The sequence below is a fragment of the Antrostomus carolinensis genome, unplaced genomic scaffold (genome assembly GCF_000700745.2).
Source record: "Antrostomus carolinensis isolate BGI_N321 unplaced genomic scaffold, ASM70074v2 scaffold2147, whole genome shotgun sequence".
Taxonomy (NCBI): domain Eukaryota; kingdom Metazoa; phylum Chordata; class Aves; order Caprimulgiformes; family Caprimulgidae; genus Antrostomus; species Antrostomus carolinensis.
This window is the reverse complement of record NW_010325133.1, coordinates 17,273-33,691: the sequence shown is the minus strand read 5'-3', so window position 1 is coordinate 33,691 and position 16,419 is coordinate 17,273. Positions and strand designations below refer to the sequence as shown.

At 40.6% G+C, this 16,419-nt stretch overlaps 1 protein-coding gene across 1 annotated transcript in view; it reads left to right on the top strand.

Moving 5' to 3' along the window:
- WNK1 (WNK lysine deficient protein kinase 1) overlaps positions 1 to 16,419 on the top strand; it is a gene marked incomplete at both ends in the record, with an annotated part of 72,060 nt that overhangs the window by 39,078 nt on the left and 16,563 nt on the right. The window contains 12 exons of the mRNA XM_029085732.1: positions 124 to 276; positions 1,346 to 1,819; positions 3,015 to 3,296; positions 3,442 to 3,495; positions 3,980 to 4,071; positions 4,665 to 4,827; positions 5,367 to 5,483; positions 7,672 to 7,845; positions 8,642 to 8,693; positions 8,865 to 9,005; positions 9,364 to 10,778; positions 13,581 to 13,664. Coding sequence (XP_028941565.1) covers positions 124 to 276; positions 1,346 to 1,819; positions 3,015 to 3,296; positions 3,442 to 3,495; positions 3,980 to 4,071; positions 4,665 to 4,827; positions 5,367 to 5,483; positions 7,672 to 7,845; positions 8,642 to 8,693; positions 8,865 to 9,005; positions 9,364 to 10,778; positions 13,581 to 13,664 — 3,201 coding nt within the window. The remainder of the gene's footprint in view (positions 1 to 123; positions 277 to 1,345; positions 1,820 to 3,014; positions 3,297 to 3,441; positions 3,496 to 3,979; positions 4,072 to 4,664; positions 4,828 to 5,366; positions 5,484 to 7,671; positions 7,846 to 8,641; positions 8,694 to 8,864; positions 9,006 to 9,363; positions 10,779 to 13,580; positions 13,665 to 16,419) is intronic.

Sequence of the window (16,419 nt, the reverse complement as noted above, 5' to 3'; positions counted from 1 at the left end):
GCATGTTCAGAAGAACCACTGATGTCACTGATGAGGGAGTAAAAAGTAGAATTTAAGTAGGATATGCTTTAAAAAACTTCAGTGGGTGGGAAAAACAGCTTCTGCCTCTTTTCCCTACTACAGAATGCACAGCAGCCAGCCTCTTCCCAACAGCCTGGACAATACCAGCTGCAGCAGCAGCCATCAGTTTCTGCTGGCGCCACTCCCACACAAACTGTCTCTCAAACTCAGACTTCACAGATTATGCCAATGCCTCAGGCAGCAGCTGGGACACAGGTAAACAAAAATTCTTTCTAGCAGATTTTTATCTTTTTCCTTCTTCTTCACAGCTGGCAAATTGAACATGCTGCTATCTTCACTTTTGTCACCTTTTCTAATGGTTCCAAAACATTCATCCAGATAATAGTATTCTTAATGTGCTACCACTGTCAGTTTTTTTGGAAAAACGTGTCGGAAACATTTTCACATGTGGCAGTCGTGAGTAATTTGAGGGATGGCTAGCACTTCCATGCACAAAGATCTTTAAAGTGTCAAAAACATCATGAAGCATATTGATGAATGGTATATGATGAATGGATTTTCAGGAACTTGTCATTTCTCTGCTTCCCATACAATGTCTATCTTCTGCACCGTTTGTGTGTAAAACATGTTCACTTGTTTAGGTAGTGGACCATAAGGACTGTCTTCTCTACTCTGTCATCTTTCTTATTCAGCTCTTCTCCTTTACTCCCTGGTCAAGAAGCTTGTTACTGAGTATTACTTCATTTTTGCTCATATCTCTGTCTTGAACATGTGAGCCTTGATTATTTTTTTGTTTGTTTGTTTTTAAAATCGTTGTTTTGTTGCTTGTTCATCTAAACTGCCTTTCCAGTTGCATCGTTTGCTGGCTTTAATTGACATATCCCCTGCCATTCTCAATGCTGGCACAGTGGCTTTTCATTCTCCATTGCTTTAGTCCCCATACCCAAAGCTGACAGATTTGTTGCAAGATTTGCACTTCTTTCCTGTAACAAGACAGGCTTGGCTCTGGGGACAGAGTTGAGGGGAATTTAAGTCTGTTTATGCACAAGTCGATGCTTCAGGGTATTTGAGTGTTGCTCTTTCACCCTCTGTGGGTGTCTGTTTCAAGAGCCTGTTGAGTTCTTCAGGGGAAGTGTTGTGGAGTGAGGACCTTTTGGAACTCCAGCCAACTTCCCAGCCACTCTGCCAACTGTGCTCCCCACCCACTTTAACAGAGTGCTGTAACTTGAATAATTCTTTCTTTGACTAATGCGTAAAAAAATCTGCTTTCTGCAACCCTGCTTTAAAAAAAAAAAATCTATCTCTATTTTCTTTACCTCCCCAGCTTCCTGTTTCCCAACCAGTGTCGATCATCCAAGGCGAGCCTCAATTACCTGTGGCAGCACCTTCCCTCCCTCAGCCTTCAGTTGCCCCATCAGTCCCTGTTGGCTCTCATTTTCTCCCCATGGGACAACCCTTGCCAACTTCCATGGTTCCTCAGTTTTCAGTCTCTCAGTTGCCCGTAGCAGCTCCCCATGTGTCAGTGGCTCAGCCAGGTTTCCAGTCACTGCCCATTTCAATGGCAGCTGGCATGAATCAGCCATTGCTCACACTGGCAACGTCTGCTGCTGCAACCGCTGTCCCAGTAGGATCAACTGTTGTCCCTAGCCAGCTTCCCACGTTGATGCAGCCTGTGGCTCAGTTGCCCAGCCAGGGTCTCCCACAGCTCCTGCAGCCAGCTGTCCAGTCCGTGGGATTGCCAGTCAGCATTGGACAAGCTGCTGAAGCTTCACTTCCTGCTGGAGATGCTCTTTATCAGGTATTGTTGCAAGCCAGCAGAGCTCTTCTCCACATCTTCTGTTCCTGTAAGCTACCAGATCTGAACTGCATGCCCTGGCCAACTCACTTCTCATAAGAGAGCCACTAAGTCACAAAGATTAATTCTGTTGTCTGCTAAAGGAATATTTCAAGGAGGGGTTGGGGAGGGAAGTCCTTGGACACACTGGTGTTTTGAGTTTTTCATATTTGGCAATGGAATTTTGTCTGAAATGACAGAATCATAGTGCAGGACTTGGGTCAACCACTATGTGAAAGAGGACAGCTGGACATCCAAGATATTTGTCAACTTGTTTAAAAAAAAAAAGAAAGTTATTTTTAAAAATGGAGGATGTGTGTTGGAAAGAAAATCAATGGCAGTGTATTCAGCAATGTCAGTATTTCACTCCAAGTCTGGGAAGAGAGGGGTGGAGGGACACACACACGGATTTTCTAGAAATAAGTCAGACAACATGGATCTTGAACATGACATAAGTACCTCATGCTAGTCATGAAATGCTAGTTGGGCACAGACTGCTTCAGCCACTTTGTGTGATCACTGTAAAAGTGGCCATCTGAATAGTGACAAAAAAAGTGACTCAGCGTACGATTGTTTTTCTACACCAAAAATTGTATATATGTCGAAGTGCCTGGGATTAGATGATCTCCTGAGGTCCCTTCCCACCCCCACCATTCTGTGATTCTGTGAGTGCTGTAGAACAGAAACTGTGTGTACAAATGTTCATTCTTGGGTCACCTCATCGTCAGAGGACAGGAAGAACACAAGAGTGTTTTTTATGTTAGTCTCAAGAATCAACAGCAGTTGTGAAACATGGTCTGAGCAGTAGTTGTTCAGCATGAAAATTCTTCCAACTCATTTCAAGTCTCAAACCTTACTAATAATATTAAGCCACATAGGCAACTGCGAGAGTTGGGCAATGAAGATTGTTTTGCCCAAGGCTTGGAGCTTTGAGTGGGAATTTGCTTGTTCAAGCATGGTGAGTTGGGAGGTGAGCTTTGGCTATGTGACCAGTTTCCTCTGCTTCTCTGAGAAGATAGTCTTTGGGAGTGCGTGAGCAAGTAGAGAAGGTTGGAAGATGTCCCTGAGACTGATGTTTTGGGTTTTCTTTTTCTTTTCACTCTCTTGATTCCTATTGAGCTCTGCCATTCACAACTTGACTCCCTCGTTTCTATTACAGGGCTTCCCATCTCGGATGCCATCTCAATACCCAGGCGACTCGAATGTTGCACCTTCCTCTGCTGTGGCCTCTGTCAGCATTCCTTCTGCTGTACTGTCCCCTCCCTTACCTGCAGATGCAATGCCTCAGCCAGGCTATCTTGCTCCTGTTGTGCAGCCGTATGCGGAGCAGAACGTTTTAGTTCCTCTGGGCAGCCTAGGAGGACAGGTTCAAGTGCCCCAGCCTACAGTGAGTTTAGCACAACAGGCCTCATCTGCCTCCTCGCAGCAGGCAGTTTTGGAGGTAAATATGTTGAATATAACGTAACCATACATTTAAAATGTTTGAATTATGCAACTGTGTGTGTGTGTGTGTGTGTAGGGAGCTAATCCCTTCCATGCTTCTCTTCAGTTGGAAATTAATATTTCGAATGACCTTTTTCTTACAGCAGAATGTCATGCCAATGTGGGGACCTTGTTGCCACTGGCTGTTCTGTTGGGAAGTGAGTGTGCATCCTGCAGGCAAAAAACCTGTTAACACTTCACTTCTCGCTAGTGCTGTAGATCATTTTTTGCCATATCAAAGACAAAGCTGCAACCGATAGCCTTTGAGAATCTGTCTTTTAATGCCTATTCCCTGCAGCATTGTTCTTGCTAGGGAGAATTTGAATCATCTTTGTGTTCTGCATTGGCTTGCCTTTTGCACATTCTGTTAGTAAGACTCTGGCTGCATGGCAAACTGTAGTGACACGTAGCAGTAGAAAGGATGGCTGGTTTCCTTCTCCCCAGATGATGATTTGCTTCACTGCAGTTTGCTCTGGAATCATTGGTAAATTAGAGCTGTCTAGATGCCAGCTGTTGGAAGTTCTAAAAAGGTAGTGCTTTTAGCTTGACAGCTATTTTGGGAAGAAACAGTAAAGATTACTGGGTTACTTGAACAGGAATGATATTCTTTGGGGGATTCTTGATGTAGGTTTCTATCCGTAGGGTACTCAAGGAGTCTCACAGACTGCTCCTTCAGAGACTCTTCCAGCAACACAGCCTGCTCAGTCTACCCCTTTGGCTTCCTCTATGGATAGGTAAGCATTGTTTTCTTTTCACCAAACTGAATTGCAATTTAATGTGTTATATTATTCTTCTTTGGGTGATCTTTAGTTATCTCTTTTTCACCAGGGATACATATTTTTTTTTCCACTGAGGTTGTTCTTGAGGATGTCAGGAAATAGACTTCCTAGAGGAAAAATAGGTTTATGGGAGTTGGAGTAAGTTTTGATTTACAGCAGGGTATGGAGGGAGTGAATAGGATTGTGTATAGTGATTTAACTTCTAATCCTGCATTTGTCACGTCAAATGCATCATAAGCAATATTTTTTTTTTGTCCATTTGGCACTTAAACAGAATTCAAACTCCAAATAGTTTGAAAACGTTTTCAGAAGATGAATTTGTACAACTCAGTTTGCAAGAGATAGGTAGCTAAATAATTACCATCAGAATTGCTGTTCAATCAACCCTAAGTGTTGACAGGACTCTTCTCCCTTACTCTGTGGTTAACAGACATCTGTTGCTGTCCAGAAGAGAATGCCATCTGGTAGGGTAGACTCTACTGGTGCACTTATGGAGTGTGTGGATACTATCATGTAAAGTTGGGTTTATTGTTTTTATTTTTTTTTAGTGCACATTCTGATGTTGCTTCAGGATTGAGTGATGGCAACGAGAATGTTCCAACTTCTAGTGGCAGGCATGAAGGGAGGACTACTAAACGTCATATGCGGAGGTCTGTCCGCAGTCGCTCTCGCCATGAGAAGACTGCTAGGCCAAAACTGAGAATTCTAAATGTGAGTATTTTTTCTATTTTACTGACAGTGTGGTAGTGATGATGCCTTTTTTTTTTTTTTTAACCTTAATTTAATTTTACTTTGAGGATTATGTGTCTTCTCTGGTCTTGTTTCCCCCCACCACCACCTCTGAGCACACAAGCTATCCAGTGTATTTCTTCTTCTACTCTAGTCAGCATTCCAAACCTCATCTATTAAGAGCTTTTTGGAGCATTAGATATGGCAAGATTGTCTTGCTTAGCCACCAGTGATTGCACAGACTATGCCAGAATATTTGATTTAGCCTTACTAGTAAAGCTAGGCCAGTCCCCTGACTTGTAAGCTAGGAAGGAACAAGGGAACATCAGGAGTTTGAGAAAAGTGTGGACAAGGTTTGAGAAATTGTCAGATCTTCAGAAAAAATGATGCTGTATGTGACACTATTTATTAAACTGGAAAGAGAGAATGTTTTGAGCAGTACTGTTGGTTTGTCTCTGTGAGCCTTAAAACCCAAATCTTAGATTCTCATGCTTTTAGTTTGAACTGTTGTTTTCTTTTAGGTTTCAAATAAAGGTGATCGGGTAGTGGAATGCCAGCTGGAGACACACAATCGGAAAATGGTTACTTTCAAATTTGATTTGGATGGTGACAACCCTGAGGAAATAGCTTCAATTATGGTAAGTTACAGTTTAGAGGTGAAGAATTTATTCCAGTCTCAATCACAGCAACAATAGAAGCACTTTTATTTTCTCATTTGTGTTTCAGAATTGCTCTTCCATGTAGCATGGTCTGTGCTCACCTTATTGATGTGCAAGCACAACTAGAGGCTCTAGGCACAGAGGGGTATACCAAATGAACAGTTACTATTGCACTCTGGATTCACATGAAAATCTGTGTCAGCTTTTAACCTTAGAATTGTGGGTTTTATCAAGTAAATCTGCTTTTGGTGTTTTGCAATCTAACTTTTGGAAAAACCGCAGGCAACTTTCTGAAAGCACCAGGTTAAGCAAATTCCGTTTGCTTTGCTAAGAGCAAACATTGCTAGACCTTTACAGCTTACACTGAAGCTTTGAGTTTTTTTGCTCTTGTTTGCAACTGGAAGATCCTGCCCTTAAAATAAGGGATGGGGATTGTTTTCTGAAAGTCAGCAATGACTGACACTGCTTTTGACTTTCTCAAGGGAAAAACCTCTCCATTCCATGTATAATGGTCAAGCATGGGAAAGAACTTTAAATGTGCTTAAATAAGAGTACTGTGTAGCCTGGAATAGCTTTTTAAAATTTAAACTCTTATTTCTGGGCTAGTAAAATCTGAATGAAACTGAGATTGTTTTAGTGTTACTGAAGCGAGGGGGAATGACAAAAAGCAGTATCTTTTTCCAGCTTCTCACAGTGTTCATCTTTTAGCTTAGAGTGGTGGCAGAATAATAGGTAGTGGATTCATACCTATCAAAAGGAACCAAATCAGTAACGTGGGAGAAATGATCTATTTGCCACTAATGGCTTTCCAAGAAAAGGAGTAAATTGGTTCTTGGCTATGTATGTTCTTGGCAGTGTAAACAAGTCAGTAATGTGAAGTCAAGTGCTAAGAAATATGGAGAAGAATACACAGGTGTCTTTGGCTTATAGCTAAAGTGATCTCATGGAGGAGTAAGAGTATGGTTGTTTTGAAAACAGAACCCCCAGAAAAGCTCAAACAAAACCCCAAATAATACAAAACAAACAAAAAAAACCCCTAAACAACAAAAAATAGAGATATTTGAGGATGATTAGAAGCAAAATAAGTGAACTGTACCTCCAGATTCAGTCATATGGTTGGAAGTGTGCAACCTAATTGAGACAACTGAATCTAGAACTCTGTGCTTGTTGAATGTTGAGGAAACTTTTGATTGTAAGACTTTCTAGTTTCCTTTTAATCAGGATACTGTTAGGCATACCCCATATGGATATCTATCATTGCTCAACTTAAAGCACTGAAGTTTCTTTAACTAGTAGGTATTCTGCATTGCAAAGGCTGATACAAGTATATCACCTTTGTCTTTCCTTTTTCTGAACCACCAACCCAAAACTTGATGTAAAAACAATGTCTCAGGCTTTACCTCTGAGGCACTTTGTCTTTCCCAGCAGAGACACTGTGACTGACAGCTTTACTTCTGTTTCCTATACTAACTGTATTTGAGAGTTTTACCATGCATGATTTTAGGAGACAGAATTTTCTTTAGGTTCAGACCAAACTGAGCATGTCTTTCTAAAAGCCAAGTATACTTGTTTAAGTTTGTTTCCTTCGACATAAGCAGCAAAATGTATTTTTATAAAGTAACACAACGTATGGGAACTAGATAGGCTGAACAATCTTCCTTTCCCATATAGGGAACATAATTAATACCTGCATTTACATACTACAACCAGACTTTGAGTTAGTGGTGTGCAACCTGCATAGAGTAGAAATTCTGTATGACATGGAAAGAGAGAAGAGAAGCACAGAGCACATCTTGCAATACAGATTTTTTTTTTTTAATGTTATAATTTCCTTTAAATGTGGTTCATAATGTCCATTATACTGGAACTGCAGTAAGATAAGGCTGCTAATTTTAAACTTCACTGTGCTAAGCGAAGATTGAGGTGACAGTTTGGAGAAGTGAGATTGAATGTTGTTCCACAGCAAAGAGTAAACCAGAGCAAATACCTCTGTGCTGGTGATAATTTTAGAAACAATTGTTTTTCTCTAAGGTGTCACCGTCTTTATCTTATGTATAAGAACAGTGAGGGGAGAACAAACAGTAACATCAAAAGTAAATTATGGTTATTCAGTGTATAGTTTTGAAAGAATTTGTGGAGAATTATTGTCTCTTTGTTCTCTTTACAGGTGCAGAATGAGTTTATTTTGGCAACTGAGAGAGACTCATTTGTAGAACAGGTACGAGAGATTATTGAGAAAGCAGATGAAATGCTAAGTGAGGACGTAAGTGTGGAGCCAGAAGGTGATCAGGGTTTGGAGAGTATGCGGACAAAAGATGATGGCTTCTTTCCAGGGTCGCAGGTATGTAAAGGACAGATTGCCTTGGCTATTTGTATTTTCCATTTTGGGTGGTGTGGTTTAGTGGTTAGAGCTAGCTAGAAATTGAAACTTTCTTTCATGAGAAATATGAAAGCTTAAAAATAAAAAGACAAACACAGAAAACTTCATATCAGAGCGAGAGCCTAAAATTAATATAGAAAGCTAAATGAAGTAGACCTTTTGCTTTTTGATGTGTTCTAATGCTTCTGAAGCTGCTGAATCTCCTAACAGTCCCCTAAGCAGACAATCTAAAACACTGAGGCTTCTTGGATCTGAGGTTATTGTGAGGCAGGACACTAAAACCCCCAGCCCTGTGCTGCTCACTGAACACTGAGAGCCTGGACTCAGACCCTCTACCCAGTGTGCTACTAAGAGATTGGATGGCCCAGTTAGAAAGCACAGGTTTTGAAACTGGTTGCTGGGAATAAGAAGAGATGACATTTCCTGAATATCTGCCTTATTTCCATCCAGAGCTACTTTGAGACATCCATTTATCTGCAGACTGTTTAAGGAAATCAGTTGGACTGCCTGTCAATAAAAGATTGTTTAGATGGATTTGTTCAATTGACAGTCACTAAGCTGAGTAGCTCCAAAAGCCCTGTAAGCACTCTAAAAGCTGACATTTATCTGGGCAGAATTCAACTAAGTTTGGTCATGGTGCTTGGGTCCAAGCTACTGCTTACCCTAAATGCCCACATTTCAGTAAGCTAGCATTTTAAGAACTATCTTGTGGGTTTCTGTTGCAGAATAGAACTTTAAATTTTATCTTACTTTACAGAAATTAGAGTTCAAACAGCCAGATCCTACATCTTCCATGCCACAAAGAATAGGTAAGTCTTTTGTGATTTATTTTTTTTTTCCAACAGTTACCTTTTTTCTGTTTCAGCAGATGGGTGCAGCCAAGTTTTTATTTTGTATGATGGAGTGCACATTCCATATTGCAGGTGATGTATTTAGTTACAACCACGTATCACTAAATATCTGAACTTCTTTCTGTTTAGGGGTTCCTCCTAGCTCCTTTACCCAGGTTGTCCATTCTGCAGGAAGACGGTTCATTGTTAGCCCTGTCCCTGAGAGTCGGTTAAAAGAACAGGGCTTCTTCACATCTCCTGTTCCTGGAGGAAACGAAACTCCGGATATAGGTAAGTTATCTAAAGTCTTAAAATTGGACAGCTAAGACACGTTCACCAAAACTGTGAAGTTAGTTAACTGACTGTTCCTAAACACCTCCTAAAGTACTTGGGGAAGTGAGGAACTGTCTGTGCTGGTAAGAAGTGACTGTAATTTGAGTGATACTGTGCAGGATTCTTAGGGGGAAAAAGAAATACTGCTGGGGCTGTCTGCAGGACTCTGAAACCTGTGAAATTCTGTGTTTTAATGTAAGCCTGGATTTTTTTTTTTAATTATGCTGCGAGGTAAATGTGATCTTAGTCTAGCCATAAAAAATAATACTGATTACAGAACTTTTCGAGGTGGACTGACATTTTTCTGTTTGTCCAGTTGCTGCGTCTCCGCTACATGGTCCTGGAATGAATCTCTCCCACTCAGCATCATCCCTGAGCTTGCAGCAAGCTTTCTCTGAGATGGGCCATGCTCAAATGACAGAAGGACCTAGTACAGCTCCTCCAGTGTTCAATCAAACAGTACCACCATTTCCACCTGCACTCTGTACCATGGCGGGCAGCGGTGCACCACCTGCCTCTGTGTCTGCTTCTTCAATATCTGTTCCCTCCAGCACAGGTGTTTCTCTTCCAGGATCTGTTACTTTGCCTTCAGAAAGTGCAGCTGTCGGAGTTGCACCAAGTGCAAGTGTGCCAAGCTCTATTTCTCCACCTCCAGCCTCACAATCTGGACAGCAATCGACTGGTGTCGCTTCCAGTGTGAGCGCCCCTGCTTCTTTCTCCTTACCTACCACATCCCAGCCTGCTCAACCAGTAACTGGAGACATTGCCTCTAGTATCAGCACGCCGTCTTCTTTGGCACTGCCATCTACCCAAGTTCCTGGTGTCACCGGTCTTGGTGTTGTTGCACCAGCTGTGACATCTCAGTCTACTCCTCAGATTGGAAGTAGTATGGCAGCACCACAGACATCTGTGACTCAGAATGTGGCTTTGCAGCTTCCTCAGCTTAGTAGCAGTGGCTCTGTCTCCAATCTGGCAGAAACAACAGTTGTAAGTGCTCCACAGTCGTTACCTGAGAGTGGGCAGTCTCTGGATAATTCACAGCTCTGCAGTGCAGCTGGCTTATCTCTTCCAATCTCTGCACCTTTATCATCTTCAGTAGCAACAAGCATATGTGGTTCAGTCACTCAACCAGTGATGCATCCCTTACTTGTCCCGTCAGGAATTACATCAACACCTGTCCTACCCCAAATTCCAGGTGCAACACCTATGTTGCCCCAGGTTCCTTTACCTGGTGTCTTACCACAACCAGTTACTAACTTGCCTGCAGTACAGCAAACTTTGATACACAGCCATCCTCAACCAGCTCCCTTACCCAATCAGCCTCATACTCACTGTCTGGAGGCTGATGCTGATGCTCAGTCTAAAGCTCCTGGTATTGATGATATAAAGACCCTGGAGGAAAAGCTACGGTCTCTCTTCAGTGAACATGGTAACGTGGGAACAGTACATCCATCAGTATCTCTGGAGACATCGTTGGTAATGGAAACTACAATTATTCCTGGAGTACCAACGACTGTTGTTGCACCAACTAAACCTCTGACATCCATTAGCACTTGTATACCTCCCAGCAGTTTGCCTCTTGGACCAACTGGCTTGCCAGTGCTGACACCAGTTGCCACTCCTGGGCAAGTGATGACCCCAGTCAGCTATATTTCAGCATCGAGCAGCATTGCAACAGCAGTGGTGAAACCAGGGACCTCTCCTTCAAAGCCCCCTCTGAGCAGGGTACCGGTAAGAAATGCAGCATTTGTGTGACTGTTCAAGTATTGTAGGAAACAACCTTCTTGAGCAGAATCTCTTTTATAAAGCAAAATATTTCTTCAGGTAGGGGTGTCTTCATTTAATAGAATATTGAAAGTTTTATGCTCTGGTTATTTTTGTGTGTCCCAAGAGATGTTTTAATTGTGTCCATATTAGGGGGAAAAAAACCCCACCAATTCTATATTATGCTTCTGAGAAAGCTCTAGTGTTGCTGTTAATTTTTCCTACTCATAAACTACAGAGAGTGAAGCAACTGTGGTTTGTTTTTTTGTTTGTTGTTGGGTTTTTTGGTTTGTTTGTTTTTTTCAAATAGAATTTGGAAGGCTTGCTTTAAATAGCTTTTTACCTTGCACGTGATCACTAGAATGAGATGGGGTGGTTGTATGTTTCTCAGTAGTAAGGATAGCTTAGCTTTGCTGTTTGGCTTTAGCCTGTTCCTTGAAGGCAAGGGTGAGCCTGACTGAAAGCTGCTTTGGTAGTTGTGGGTTTTTTGGGGGGGTTTTTTGTGTTTTTTAATTTTATTTTATTTTTGGTTTTGTTTTTTTAATAAGTCCTCTGCTGGTTATGTGGTGCCTGGATACTCTTCTCCTTCTAAAAGTTAGATTTATGAAAACAGAATTTTGAGAGGTTTAAAAAAAATACCTGGATATCTGAAAACACACTTTTTTGTTTATTTACTGAATCACACTCTTCAAACACTTTTTCATAGAGATAGTCATGACTTACAGTAACAACCTGACATGTGTTGTGGATGTTGTTACCTGCTCACTAATTGGAAGTATCGATATGTGAAATGAGACTATCTATTTTCATTTAAATAACTCCCTGTGTTGGGAGATGGTGCTTTTCAGTAGTTTAAATTATTGGTAGTCTTTTCCTTTTCAAAGTTAAATAGGAATAGATTGAAATGTTGAACAAACCAAAAACCTTATTCTCCCTTCTTTTGGTTTCTGTAACTGTTCTTTTCCACTCACCCATACTTTGTTGGTCTTCTTCAGCCAGCCTTGCTAATTTCAGTTTCAGAACCAGTTTCAGGCTATTTGAATTGAGCTAATGCTCCAAGCATCCCCATTCATTAGTAGTCTTTCCCTTTGTACTCTTTATATTCAAACAAAATAGAAAAATCTGTGCCATGGAGGAGCTGGAATATATACCAAGGAAGCTGGAAAGGAAATCTAGAAACAGATGCATTTGCTTATGGAGAAATTAAGTTGAGGATTAGAAAAGAAATATTTTAGAGTAATAAAAACTAGCGTTGGGGCAGTTAGAAACCTGCTAACTGCAAACCTGTAATGACCAAGGCTTGGGTGTGAATGTCATCAGTGTTTGGGGATTTTCATGTCAGTTGTGGGAAAAATACCTCCTCTCTGAAGTTTTCACTTATGAATTAGCTTGGCTTTTTTTCAAAGCTTAGTTTTAGTTTGCCTTTTTGTGTTTAAGCTTTAGTTTTGCTTTAGTTTTCTGGGGTTTACTAAACTGTATATGTGTGTATTTTATTTTTGTTTATGGCTAGCCTGTTAACCTAGACAGTTAAATGTGTTTTGACTTGTCTTATGAATTTATTTAAAGTATCTTTTGCCTCTTACTTATAAACTAAATTATTAACTTACCACAGCTTAATAACTCAACACGCCTCAGAGTAGGTAACATCCACGCGCGTGTTCCTAGTGCACAAAAAATCTGAGCTAATGCAACTTCACATAGTTCCTACTGAAACATTTTTTGGGAGGAGAGGTAATTATGGTTCAAATTGCAGGAATAACTGGCCAGTGGAGATACATTCCATTAGTTAAACTGTGGTAACATGACTGCAAGCTAGAACTGGTTCTGCTTGTTGAGGACTGGAGTAGATTTTGGGCTCATCACAGGTATCCAGCGGTGCTCCCTGTCGTACAAGGGAAACCAGCTGCCCAACACTATAACTCATCAGGCTATCATGTATTTCTCAAACTTCAAAGTCATGGTCAAGCCTCAAGATTCCAGCTGAGAATAAGAATTGCGAATTGTGTAATGGATCACTTAATTCCTAGAACTTCCCTAACAATGGAAATAACTAACTGGAATGTGCTATCTGACCTGGTGGGAAGGCTTTGATGCCTCCTTCTAACCTTTCCAGTCTCTAACCTCTTCCATATAACCTGGATGACTTCTCCCTACCCAGTTGCATGGCTTAGTCATCTTCTGTGGGTCATCAACACCCTTCAGGTTCAAAAATGTGATGGATCCAGAGATTGGTATGAGAGGTCTATAAATATGCTTCTCAACAAGTGGAGACATCCTCAGGCATGACAGTTCCTGTTCTCAAGTCATACTGCTTGGAACAGTTTGCCAGAAGCGCGTAGCTTGCTGTTGCCAGTGAGCAGTTAACATAGATCTGTTGTAAGGAGACTGAGTGCATTCTTGCACCCTTTTATAAATTAAGCTTCTTGGAAACTTAATTGCTTTGTGGAAGAATTATTGTAGCATTTCTTGCAAACTTGAAAATAATATCCCCAAGATACTTTGCTCCTGGACACAGCAGTTTGTTTAAACTGGAAATTGTGGCCACTCAAAAGATAATCTGGATTAAAAAAATAAAAGCAAACAACTTCCTTTAAGTTTGTTGTAAAAATCCCTAAAGACTCTATGCTAACTCTCCAGGAAGGAAGTCTCTGTAGAAAAAAAATAAATGTTGAGACTTGTGTTGTATGACATGGCTGGCTGTAGCTTGGTATCTGATCCTTCTGTTGTTCCATGTCTGATGGACTCGCGTTTCCTCTTCGTTATCCATAGGTGCTACCAGTAGGTTCTGAACTTCCGGCTGGCACTCCATCCAGTGAGCCGCTGCCACCTTTTCCAGGACCTTCACTAACTCAGGTGCTACACAACTTGGCAGATTGTATCTGCTGCTTTTCCTGTCGAAGAGCATGTTTCAATTAAACTCTCCGCTGCATGTTATTAATGTCTTTGTTTTTCTTTTCTTTTGACCGAGTAACCCCTTTTGTGTCACTGTAGCAGAGTGGCTTCAGCACTGGATATGTCACTTGCCCTTTGGGATGCTGTAGCCAGTGTGTGAAGCACAAGAACTATTAATTAGGTTTTGGGGTATTTTTAGAATGTTAACTTGAACTTTAGAGTTTGGTTGTTGTTTTTATTTAAAAAAAAAATAAAATTAAAAAAAGTAACACAGGTGAGTGTGTGCATAAAACTTGAACCTGTTTTCTTCTTGAAAAGGGTATAGTAGCAAAACAGTAGCTCTTCAGGGAAGCTGTATATAGTGCAATTAAACTAATGAAGATGCAAAATTGCCGGCATTGTGAATTCCTGGGTTTTGTTGGGGTTTTTTTTGTCCTCTCTATTTATTACTACACTCTGACTTCACCTGGGCTTTCAGATTTACCAAAGGTCTTTGAAGCTCCTGATCATAAGCATGAGTTGAAACATACCACTGGTTTCCCGAGCTCAGATCCTGCCTTGTATGGGTTAGTTAGCTTAGATATCTTGTGTGTAAATGGGACAGGAATACAGCTCAACACCACAAAGATTAAATCTGCCTTTTTTTAAACAAAATTTTGTTTAAAAAAATAAGGTCACACACGTGTTCCCCCCGTAACTGAAAGAACTGTATTAAGACCAAACCGTTTTATGAATCTTCTAAATGCTGTGTAATGAGTTGTAACATGGGAACACATCACTTCAATATGCAAAGAAAAGCTGAAAAAAAAAATAACTGAGCAACACGCGTGAGATCATGAGATAGAATTGAGCTACTTCGGACATAAATTTATCAATAAACAAAAGATGGTTTTCTGTAGAACTATATTAAAGTCCACTTGGCAGAGAATTATCATCCCACTTTTATATTCAAACCCGTAAAGAAGATCTGATTCAAGTGAGTACCTAGTGGTGCCTCAGAGTAATTTTGTCTTAAATTTGGTGTTTCCTGTGTATAAGTGCTTCTTACAATATTAACCTCTTCAGCTGTGGCTTAAGTCCACAGTAAGTGGTCTTAGAATACATGTCCAAAAGCTATGCTGGAATTGAGTCTGGCCTTTTAGAGAAGAACATAGAATTTTTCACTTGTCTTCACTGTAATTTTAAATTAATTCCAGTAAAATAGCTACAGTGTGAAAATGTGTACATCACATTATTCTTGATCACTGGGAATTTAAAGCAGACCGAGCTAACGTTGACAAAGTTCTCTCCGTAACACTCTGGTAACATTCTCCCTCTCATCTCTTGCCATGGAGCTCTTGAATTCAAGTTTCACCTGTGGAAGAGAAATTAAAATAAACCTTAAAGGTCATTTTAGTTCTTTGCGAGCTGTTCCTTGTTAGGGATTTACCAAAGCTTGATGAGAACTTCTGTCTGAAGGGATGTAAGCTGACTGTCATGCGTTAGAAAACTGCAAATTTAAACTGTGCTAAGGCAGCTTTGGTTAATGAGCTGTCATGGCTCAAACTGTAAAACCTGAATTTCATGTATTAAGGTACTAATGTTCAAAGATACCATTGGAATAATATTTCCATTTCTGTCTTTCAACTGTGTGAACTGTGATATTACCTGGTTCTAAAGACGTGAGTAGAGTTGAGCAGCAGGGTGTGTCAGCTGCTTTCCTGGAGTTTTATGTTGTTTATGACATTAATAAGTTTATTAATAAGTCCCTTTTTAAGTTTCCCAGCTTTTTTCCTCCAGTGCTCTCAATACAGAAGCTCTGTCTTGATTCAGAAGCTTCTCTAATTAGGTCATTATTTTGTGATGTCTTAAGAATCTCTCTTAGACTCAGTTTGCGTAGAGTATGTCCTGGAGGTTAGAATGGAAACAGTCTAGTGAACCTAAGTTACAACGTGCTGAAAGGTGACATCTCATACTGTCCATTCCTGGTCTACCACCTTCTTGGTCTTTATCTGATGGAGCAAATGAAACTCGGTGACCTTAATCCAGGAGTCCTCGCAGATGCCTCTGTATCCAGAACTACTTCTTGGTCTTGATCTAATGGAGCAAATGCAAATTAATGACCTTAATCAAGGAGTCCTGGCAGGTGGCCTCTGTGTTCAGGACTACGTCTTGGTTGTCTCTTCTTTTGAATTAAAGCATATTTAAATCTTTTGTAAGCAGTGAGAATCAGTCCACTACTTGGAAAGTATTATGCAGCATGAAAAGGCAGAAACTTGTTTTCTTTATGTAAGAAAACTATGAAAGTTAAGGTATGGCTCTTGAAATCTGTCATGGGAAGGAGTGCTGCTGCAGTTGGTTTTATGCAGCTTCTTCCCTGAATGAGGGCAATATTCCTGCCCTGTGAGCAATCAGGAAATGGATATCTTCTGCCTCCAGAATGAGCAAGAAGCTGAATGACTTCTGTAGAGCTATCAGACAGTGGTGTTAGCAAGGAACACTTTTTTCTTTTTTCTAATGTGCCTTCTGGAGGCAGAAACTGGTTTATGACTTTCAGCCAGTTCTTTCTGAAGCATGAAGTGGAGATAACAACCATTTGGTGATAACTCTTACCATGAGCAAGGGTAGCAAATGGATCTGGAGGCAGCTGGTTAAAATCGGTCACGCTAGGTTTGTAGTGATTTTTATTGTCATTGCTTGGAACTGGATATATTAGTAGTATTTTCCCCAAAACTCA